The sequence below is a fragment of the Microtus ochrogaster genome, unplaced genomic scaffold (assembly GCF_000317375.1).
Source record: "Microtus ochrogaster isolate Prairie Vole_2 unplaced genomic scaffold, MicOch1.0 UNK28, whole genome shotgun sequence".
NCBI lineage: Eukaryota > Metazoa > Chordata > Mammalia > Rodentia > Cricetidae > Microtus > Microtus ochrogaster.
Window position 1 is genome coordinate 1607727 of NW_004949126.1, and position 10649 is coordinate 1618375.

Here is a 10649-nt window from a genome sequence, read left to right on the forward strand (position 1 = left end):
CTAGGACTGGTCTTGGAGGATGAGGAAAAACATAGGAAATCAGACATGGCATAATATTGTGAATACACTTGACCACCAGTACATTATGCACTTTAAATTGACTGTGAATTATGTAAATGCCCCTTTAGTGAAAAAAATTGCACATTGGGGGTGGGGGGACTCTTGAAAATCAATTTTAGCCTTTTCCTAATTTGTTTTGGTTTCTGAATAATTTTTAAAGCCCCTCTACAAATTTAATATTCTTTCTTTATCCAACTCCTGTGGCAAATTTGGATTCTTCTCATGATGCTGTTAGAAATAACCTGCACCCGTGTAGATGAGTTCCAGCCTACTTTTTATTCAGAGACAAATAAGTAAAAAGAACACTAGTGAATTCATAACATTAAAAACGGAACAGCGCAGGAATAAAGTTTTTATAGAAACCTCTTTATACTACAGCTTCAGGAGCTTCTCAGCCTTGGTGAGATTCTAATTTCCGATGAAATAGACCCACTTCTTAATGTTTTAAGTTGATCTGGCACGGGCCCAGGAGATTGGCTCAGTGTGCGGAGATGCTAGCCCAACAGGCCTGATGACCTGAGTTTGATCCCCTGAAATCCTGTGAAAAACTGGATGTTGTGGTGAGCATGTGTAATCCAAACACCTCTACAGCAAGATAGGAAATAGAGATAGGGGGTCTCCCAGAAGCCCAGGGGGGCCAGCTAGCTGGAATATACTGTGTTGCAGTAGTAAAAAGAGACACTGTCTCACCAGGTGAAAACTGGCTCCCTGAAGTGGTCCTCTGACCTCCATAAGCAAGCTATACCCAACTCACATGCACACACACACACCCTGGTTTTTTGTTTTGTTTTTTTCCTAGTATTGCTTTAACAAGGAATTGGTTAATCATTAATGTAATATTGCTTTAACGAGTAATTGCTTAATCACCATTCAGAACTCTATTCTTCAGGGGCTTTTTATCATTTTATTATGCAAATAAGCATAAGAAACTAAACTAGTTTTGAGTCTGTGAGATACTTGAGTCAAATCATTTCAAGCTCTTTTCACAAGATAAGTTTTTTTGTTTGTTTGTTTGTTTGTTTTTGTTTTTTTTTTCGAGACAGGGTTTCTCTGTAGCTTTGGAGCCTGTCCTGGAACTCCCTTTGTAGACCAGGCTGGTCTCGAACTCACAGAAATCCGCCTGCCTCTGCCTCTCGAGTGCTGGGATTAAAGGCGTGTGCCACCATCGCCCGGCTCCACAAGAAAAGTTTTTATAGGGAAAAGCATATAGCTGTCATACTCAAAAAACGAAATCTGTATGGATTAGGTAAAAATATAAAATATGGAAGAAATATTTTTAATATACAGTGACATCTTGCAGGTATATGGTTCATTTTCGTACAGCTAAGAAAAACAAACAAACAAACTTTGTCCCAGAAGTGTCTAGGACATCACAAATAAGGTTTCCAAAATGCCTAAAATCATAGCTTCTACTCAATAAGGTTCTATAGACATTTTAAATGCTGCTAAGAACCAAACACCAGTTGCTTTATTTTCTAGTTGTGAATATAATCAGAACACTTGAAAATGAGTACTTAAACCTGATGAACACTGACAAGAGAATAAACTTGAGAATGTATAAAGCAACCTCAACCCTTACACAAGGAGCTCGTTATACATCTAGACTTCAACCTCAGACAAGGTTTGCTACGTAGCCAGGATGGCCTCGAACGTGCGATCCTCCTGGTTCAGCCTCCAGAGCTGGGATTATAAACACTCAGCACACACCAGATTTATTAACAGGGTTTGAATTTGCCAAGCAAACAGCATGGGATGTGAGTCGTTTTCCATGTTCACACCCTCGCAACAAGCACCACGCTTACCTTTGCCAGACTGTTGGGGTGGTTTTGGAAAGAGAGAAGCACAGACATTACCCATGTTTCTTCATGCACTTTCAGTGAATAATGATAACGCATAAAGGGAAATTTAAAAGTGGTTGAAAATCAGAGTAAGTCTAGTTTTCAAATCTGCTAACATACATTATAAAGCACTTCAAGAAAACACTGCTAGTCTCAGGTGGTGGTGGTGCACACTTTTAGTTTCGACACTTGGGAAGCAGAGGTGGATCGATCTCCGAGTTCTAGGACAGCCTGGGATACAGAAAAACCCTGTCTCAAACACCGCCCTCTCCAACACAGACACACAGACACACAGACACACAGACACACACACACACACACACCCCGAATGCTTATTTCAAATTGGCCTAGAGAAAGCAAGTGGCTTATATTTATATCTGTTATTTCTCTATTACCTTTAATTGCTTGGAATTTTCAAGAAAAGCTTACAAAATAAGAATCATTACCTAAAACTTTAATATCAATCCCTGAAAGCTTAAAATAAAAACTCAGTTTCACAAAATAAATACACTGAAGCAGTTGTAATAGTAATAGCCTTTATTTAAAATAGTTTTAATTTAGGAAGCTCAGTTTATATCAGCTTCCAACTAATTATTAGAATCAAAGACAAACAAACAAACAAACCAAAAAAAAAAAAGCCAAAGAAAATCCTCTGTAGAAAAAATACATGAGAAGATTTCTACATATGAAAAACAGTACACATTCTTTACAGCCAGACATCCATGTGCTAGTGTGAACGCCACCTAGTGAACACCACTGTCGACCTTGAGGTCTGATTTGTTCTTGTCGTTCTTCACCGAGTAGATGAAATATGTTAGCGTGTCTTTTTCATTCACGGGAATAGACCTAAAGTGGCAACCAACTATCTGCAAAGAAGAAAGAACCAAGTAAATGGCAGCTGGGACAGATGCTCAGAGTTGAGTACAAGCTGCTGCTTTGTCAGTGGTATAGAACCCCGAGAGAAACTCTTCTGAAAATTAAGCTGTTTTAACAAAATATAAATAAGGCCCAAAAGCACATAAAAACAAAATATGATAAACAAAAGCCAGTCTGATTTCAAAGGACCCGTTAGTCTACTCAATTCATATACGCCAATTCTAATGCTTTGGTCCACTCAGTTCATGTGGCACTGGTTATGCGTATTTTTCCCTTTAAACTTTACAACCTTAGCTTAGAAAGTACATATTCTTAAACATTAAATATCAATGAGATAAGAACTGATGTACATCATACAAGGAAAAGTCTAGACTGTATTCACGGGAAAAAAAATTAATATAAAGTAAACGAAACAAAACAAGCACTGGTAATGAACTATAATACCATAAATATCTTGGTGAAGTCAGTATTCATTCTTCGTATGTTTCTTACAAAATTTTTCAAATAAAACTTAAGAATGTAAATTTAAAGGAGCTAGAGGGATGCTCAGGACCGCTTTCCTGCTTCCTTGTCTTCTCACTACACAGACTAAATGTGAACACAGCTACACCCGAGGAAGAAACGGAGCTGCTAAGGGGTGTGTTTAGATTCTAGAAGGCTGCCTGTTCTTCTAGAACAGAAAATAACTCTGAACTAATACAACTGTTTTAGAAGACCAGATTTGAGTTACATACTATATACTGTCATATAAATATAATGTTCGCATCAGTTCTTGGCTCCTCTCTGCTATAGAACACAGACTAGGCTTCATTAAGGTCTAGCATATTTCATCATCGTAGGGAATGTCTTTATATTTATGAAGTGCCACAGTAAAAGGAATAGATCTTTTAAAGAAAAGTTATATTTTTGTTGCCTAGGCAAGAAATATAGGAGAAAATCTCGCTAGTTAGCATACTGAATTCTAACAATGTTAAAGAGCTTTCTGCAAAGAATTTTAACTTGTGTTTACCTTTTATTTACTATGTACATTAGAAATGCAGGCTAACTCTAAAGTCAAAATGAAGAATATGAGAAAACACATGCCAAAAAAATACACACACACACACACATACATACACACACACACACACACACACACACACACGTATTTCTGTCCTGTCTATCCAGTGGAAATTTTTATTTAGATATAAAGTATAATTATTTAAATCTGCAAACATATTAAAGTGCACAGATTTTGTGGTTCTATTACTTCTTGAACCACCCCCTTCCTGCGCCACATATACACAGAGCTAACTTCCAAAGCACACTGAAGGAAGCAAAGTCCTATACAAAGCAAACTTTAAGCAAAAGCTTGGATAAAATCTTTGCTCTCTCTTGATGTAAAGAAAGCATCCAAAACAAACAAAAAAAAAAAAAAAGAAAGAAAGCATCCTCTACTTCAAAACGACGGTTGACAACAACCCGAAAGTGAAATCAGAAAGTTAAGAAGTCCTGTTGTAAGGCTCATCCTGTAGGCCTATTCCACAGAAACTTCAAAAACTGAATTCTAATAAATGCTTATAAGCTTATTTATTTGCTATGCCTCAATTAGGTATTCAGTAAATAGTCACTGAATAATTAGAAATTCAAAGTGGAATAATAAAAACTCACTGAATACTTATTTTGAAAAATCACTATAAAAAGTTGCTGTGAATGGATTTTCTAGGTGGCAGACAGATGTTTCCAAACAACTCTGTTCTCTCAAAATAGACTATTAACTTTGACTCTCCTATGTGTAATATACTATTCCATGTATGACATTTACCTAGATCACCATCACTTACTGACCCCTAGTTGGTGCAAACAGGTTTGTTTAAACTGTATAAAACGTACATATACCTCAACAAGTTGTGCTTTATTAAGACCTGGTCTGGTTGGAAGCTTGAAGTGTCTTTTGTATCTTCTAAGTGTATTTACTTGTAATTGGTACAAATCAACCTAGAAAAAAATTAATATACAGATTAGTTCACTCTGCTGGAAGGATATCACTGATCTGTATGGCAAAGGGCACTTCCACCTCTGCACAGTAACAATCTCATTTGCCCAACCAGAGCTATAGTTTATTAAACAGTTCCAGCTTTGGGGGATACATAGTATAAACTTTTAGAGAACAAAAAAGGAAGTTATACGCCAAGGGCTATGAAAACTGTCACCTGAGATTTAACACGAGTACAAACACATGTAAACTGATTGTAGTATTTGTATTTAATTTTGAGATTTCTCAGATGCTTTAAATATTTAATACTTAGCCCAAATATTGACATAAAGGCTCTGGAGTCGTCAGTACGCCTATGATTGACACTTCTCGCAGAAGAAGTCTCATCTACCTCTGGAGTATCGATATCCTGGACAGGAGAATCTCCTCCATCATCGTCACTCCCTTTCCTCTTTCTTCTGTTCCGAACACTCTGAATTAAGTTTTTGTGATAATCACAAATGTAAAGATGCCTTGCCTGAAACAGAAAAAGGTTGGTCGATTTTAAGTACAGAAAAACGCAGCTCTGTTTAGTAAAATGCATAGGCCTGTCATGCCGAATCCGTGGGTCCCCACAAAAGCCAACAAAGGAGACCAAGTCCCACAAGCAAAAGCAAAGAGCCTTTATTTTAATCAAGTTTGCAAACTCGGTCTAACCGGAGAGTCCCAAGCTCAACTAGAATAGGGTTTTATAGTAGTAAAGGTGGGGGTGAGGGGTTTCTGAGTGGCTGACATTCGTCCAGGGTTTCTTGGTGACTGTGCGCTGGTAGGTGTTTCTATCTACAGTGCTTGGAATGCCAGGCATTTCCTTTGAATGGTCTGTTCTTGGGTCGGGGGTCGGGTGGTCTCAGCTTGTGGTTTCTCCTGCAGCCCTGCATCCTCTCAGGGTAAACTAGAGACTCCAGTTTCATGGATGGCCAGAGTCCCAGGTGATAATGGTGGTAGGAAGTAAAGGAAGTTTCCTTTCTGCCCAGACTTAGATTATCATGGCTGGCCCTCACAGGCCCAAGTGAATGACTGAACATACAGTCAAGCGGATGTAATGTCCCTTTCCAATTTTAAAACGGGTGCCCGGCTTTAACAGTAGCAGGTGGGTGAGGGGGCCGTCAGGAAGAGGTGAGTGGTACCACTGGAGAAAGCAGGCAGGCTATGCATTTTTCTAATATGTGCTTTGAATTCATATCCTAATTATGTTTAAATTTCAAGTGCTAACGTTTCTTTTTTAAGAATTAAATGAATGTATTTATCTCTATCATGTTGTTTTCAGTTAAAGTAAACGGAAATTATTCACGCTCATTTGCAAAGTTTCTCATGGACCCTAAGGAAAAACTGCTTAAACAGAATCACAAATAGTTACATAGAGACGGTCAATACTGAGCTGAACACTGTCTCCCTCTCCCCCATTTAAGGCTATAATTAAGGGCCGAATGAACACTTTTAAATTAACTTCTAAGCTAAGGGCAAGTTAAAAATATACACTATGTATGGAGATTCTGTATCCTGTTCTTCATTTGCCATCAGTCAGAGCTCTGAAAAGTAGCAATGGATCGCTCTAAAACCTCATAGCTGGCCAAAAGAGCAGACGTGCATAAAAACGGAAAAAAAGAAATCCCGATGGCTGCCGAGCGGGCTGTAAAACCGCAGAGGCTTATTTGCAGCCTGGGTTGGGAGCAGCTGCCCGAGGAGCTGACACCGCAAACGCCGTTTACAACCACCTCCCACCAGGCACTGTTGAACTCGGCTTCCCTCTCCGTGCACAAGAGGATTTCCCTTCTCTGTGTCGTGGGGTCCTGCCAGACACTACTTTCCCTAAAGGAGTGGAGCTACTCCCTGGGGCCAAACGCTGGCTCGGGCAGCAAAACAAAGGCGCCTCCATTCCAGAAGGGGCTGCCCGGCTACAAGAAAACTACTTGGGCCCTCGGTGCCGCGGTCCCCTTTGTTTCGTTTCCAGATCGCAGCAAAGGAGGAAGAGGGAAGCCTGGCGTGGGAGAGACGCGAGGCAGCGGGAGTCCGGGTGAGGGGCGGAGGGGACCCGCACCACTGCGCCAGCACGCGCTGGGGGAGGTGGCCCGAGTTGCAGCGACTTTGTTTCAATCGGAGAACCCACTAATCCCACCTGCAGCCCAGTCCCGAGGACTCGCGAACCTCGCTAACGACCCGGCTGGGCAAGCAGGGTAGGGCAGGGCAGGGCGGTCCCGTTGCCACTTACACTCTTATCCAGCTCGATCTTCACCTTCTTCTGCGAGATGCTCTTCTGGATCCTCTTGCTGAAGCTGGCGTTGCCAGCCGCGCGCCCGCACCGCTCGCCGTCCTCCCGCAGACAACAGAGTTGTCCGGGGCCGGGACCGGCCGCTCCGGGGGGTCCTGCAGCCGACACCCCACCAGCACCCGGTACCTCTGCCCCACCGCCCGCCGCGTTCCCATTCCCCGCTGAAGTGGCGGCGGCTGCAGCAGCGACCACCGCGGCCACCGCAGCAGCCGCGTCCCCGCCGCGGCTCATCTCCTCCGGAGTGAAGCCGTTCATGTCTGCCAGCTCCGGGGGCGCCGGCGCCGCCACAGAGCCCCGCTCGCCGCGCCGCTCCGCTCCGCCTCCTTCCCCGGGAAGCGGCCGTTCACTCCGCACCCCAAGTGTGGCGGCGGCACGGTTCGACGCCCAGAGTCCCGGGCCTGTCGGTCTGTCGGCGCCGGAATAGTGGCCGGTTCCTGGGACTGTGATCAGGAGTGGAGTGGCTCCTAGAAAGGGGACCTCACTCACTGTCACATGGAGACTTCAGCAGTTGGACCGCGGCTCCACCGCCTCTTCCAGCCCCAGGACCTGCGCCGAGTGAGACGCCCCTCCTCCGGCCCCGCCCCTCCACTGCCGCGCGGCCCCACGGGAATAGTAGTTCTCTGTCGCGGAGCCAATTTGAGCTCCGTTCTGATTACGGGGTGGACCGACTGGATGAACTACTCATCCCAGCGCGCACCGCGCGGCGAGCAGCCCATGAGGGTTTTTTTTTTTTTTTCCATTCCAAGCACCGGGCTAATCCGAGTATGAGGTCAGGTTTAACACTGTTTCCTTGCTTCTTTTCTTTCCTGCGAGCAAGGGCTGTTTTTAGCTCCTGTTATGTCGCAAAGTTAGTGTTTAGACGGCCAGCCGACTCCTGGGAAGAAGCATAAATTGTGTGTGTCAGTAGTGGGGTACTAGGGAATAAGTAAGAAAAAGTTTATGGGCTCTTTCATATTTATAAAAAAAAAACAAAACAAAACTCGGGCGATCTGGAGCTCATTAGGCGCTGGGTCCTGCATCTTCACCTCCTCGCCACAGCGGACATCTGGAGCATGGCAGGTCCTAGGCACACCCGTGTGCCCACCGGTTGACAGGCACCTGGCTGCTTTTCCCTCTACTGCCCGTTGAGTTCCTTGCAAACGGATCTAAGATCGTTTAGAGGAACCTCGCTGCAGGACTCCTCAAAAACTTCGCAGCGCTGGCTATAGGGAACAAGAAGAGAGGAAAAACCTTTCTTGAGTCATACACATGCGTACACGTATGCTTGTGTGTGTCGCGGGTGTGTGTGTGTGTGTGTGTGTGTGTGTGTGTGTGTGTGTGTGTGCGTGCGCGCGCGCTCTCGCGCATGGGTACGTGTTTGTGCTCGCGTAAGCCTGTATTCCTGCCTGAGCCTCTGGTGGGCGGGGTGGAAGGATGGGCGTGGCCATGCCAGCTTTGCACCTCTGCTAATGTTGGATTATTTAGCAATCCCGCCGATTAAACAAAAACAATGTATTTCAGGTAGAGGAGTTTTGAAAGAAAGTCCTGGACCTAGTCAATTTCCTAACATTTCAAACATTTACCGAGAAACTCAAAGCTACCACGTTATCTTTGAGTTTCTGCTCTCAGATGGAGCAGTGAAAATTAGTGAATACACTTTTATTATTAATGGTAATTTTTATCTCGTACTTGTTAAATTATAGATTAATATATTTAGTCAATTATTCGAAAATTCTAGGCTCTCGTGCCTTCCCCCACGTCATTTCTTCTGTCTCTGGGATTCCAATTCAGTACACGTTTTGTCTCCCACTGTACCCTTTGCGTTTCCTACCTTATCTTCGGTGGCTTTGTTTTGCTTTGAAATTCCTTTGAATTCTTTTAACCCGATCTTAGTCTCACATTGTCTGTTTAGGTGTGCCTAATCTGTTCTAAATTTCACCATAGTTTTGGGGTTTTGTTATACTTCTTAGTCTTACAATACCTATGTTGTTTTTTCCCCCAAATCTTAAATGTCACCAATTTTCCTGTCCTCTGACAAAATTTAGAAGTTTGACTTTTTCTTCAATAAACCTTGCAAGAACAATGATTTTTAGACTCTTTTTATTAAGTCTGTTTCACTTGTCTATTGTTCCTGGTGATGACTCACACCTGACTCTTCCAATTCATTGTCTCAGCTCACCTTTTGTTTTATGTGAAAGAAATAATTATAGAATAATTTGAATTATGCTACTACAGAGCAGTTTCCAATCCTTCTCTGTGGGGCTAAGAATCCTTAACTACTTAAAGCCTGAGGGCTTCCAAGTAGGTGTTCTAGTTCATACGCCCATTGTGGAGCTATGGTCCTTGCTCTATAGTGAGTTACTTGCTTATTGTAGTGTCGAGAATTGAACCCGGGGCTTTGTGCGTGCTAAGTGAATACCCTACAACTGAACTACTGGCCCAGCCCAAGAAAGACCTTCTACAGTTCCTTAGGGCCGACTGAAGCCCCACCCTCTAAGTGACTGACAAACGCTCACATTCGCTCTTCTTAATTTCTTAAGTGTTGGTGTTCGATTAATCGGCCTGACACAGACCTAGATACACCTGGAAAGAAGGAATCTCAATCGAGGACTCCCCTCCTTCGGATTGGTCTATGCGCATTTCTGTGGGGCATTTTTGGGGTCGTTGATTGATATGGGAGGGATCCGGCCACCGCTGCCGGGACCAGCCATGTGGAAGCGGGCCTAGACTGTGAGAAAGGTGGATGAAGGTGAGGGGAAAGCAAGCCAGTAAGTAAACAGTGTTCCTCTGGGGTCTCTGCTTCAGTTCCTGCCTTGGCTTCCCTTGACAATAGACTGTAACTTGCAAACCAGATAAACCCTTTACCCAAGCTGCTTTCGGTCATGGTGAGAGAAGTAACTAATATACCTGACTGTACCAGCATCTGCATTTTGATGCGATCTATAGTTTAACATTTTGCTCAGCTTAATCTGTGGCTTCTGCAGTGATTTTGTTCTCAACAATATGAAGTCACCTAATGCCGGAATTTGCTCTGGCTCTAAAATTATTTGTGGCTAACTATCACAAAACTATTAAGGTGACTTAAAATGCCCAGGACCCCAACTTAAACACACAAATGTAAAGATTTGATGCTGAGATACAGTTGTGACTGAGAGCGTAACAATGTCTTTCTGGGTCTGGGTTTTTCACTCAGTGTAACATTTTCCACCTCCATCCATGTACCTGCAGATTTCATGAGTTCATTTTCCTTTGCAGCTGACTAAAATTCCATGGTACATAGACGCCACGTTTTCATTATCGCCAGTTGGTGACTCTTTGGGCTGTCATGTCCTGGCAGCTCAATGAGCACGGTGAACGTGTGGTCTCCACAGCAGAAAATCGAGTCCTTGGGGCATGTGCCCAGAACTGACCATCTGACTCAGATGGTCGACCTAGTTTTCATTTTCTTGAAGAACCTGTGCAGGGGTTCCCATCGTGGCTGTACCAGTGTACTCTCACCAAGAGTGCCTGGAGGGTCCTCTTTCCGCCATTCTTCCCAGCATGGGCATCTTTTGTTTTTCTTAATCTAAAGCCGTTCTGACTGGGCAAAGATGAAATCTCAGAGTAGCTCTAA

General features: G+C 43.4%; 1 protein-coding gene across 2 annotated transcripts; it reads right to left on the minus strand.

Annotated features, from left to right (window-relative positions):
* Positions 1-2423: 2423 nt before the first annotated feature.
* Positions 2424-7575, minus strand: Sap30 (Sin3A associated protein 30). 2 transcript variants are annotated; one of them, XM_005368088.3, is made up of 4 exons: positions 6998-7575; positions 5141-5266; positions 4653-4751; positions 2424-2764 (listed from the first exon to the last, which is right to left on the minus strand). In XM_005368088.3, the coding sequence occupies exons 1-4, from the start codon at positions 7310-7312 to the stop codon at positions 2642-2644; spliced, it is 663 nt and encodes a 220-aa protein (XP_005368145.1). In that variant the 5' UTR covers positions 7313-7575; the 3' UTR covers positions 2424-2641. The 2 variants fall into 2 exon arrangements, with proteins under 2 accessions (XP_005368145.1, XP_026645562.1); XM_026789761.1 differs by having other exon boundaries at positions 2438-2760.
* Between the last annotated feature and the right edge of the window lie 3074 nt (positions 7576-10649).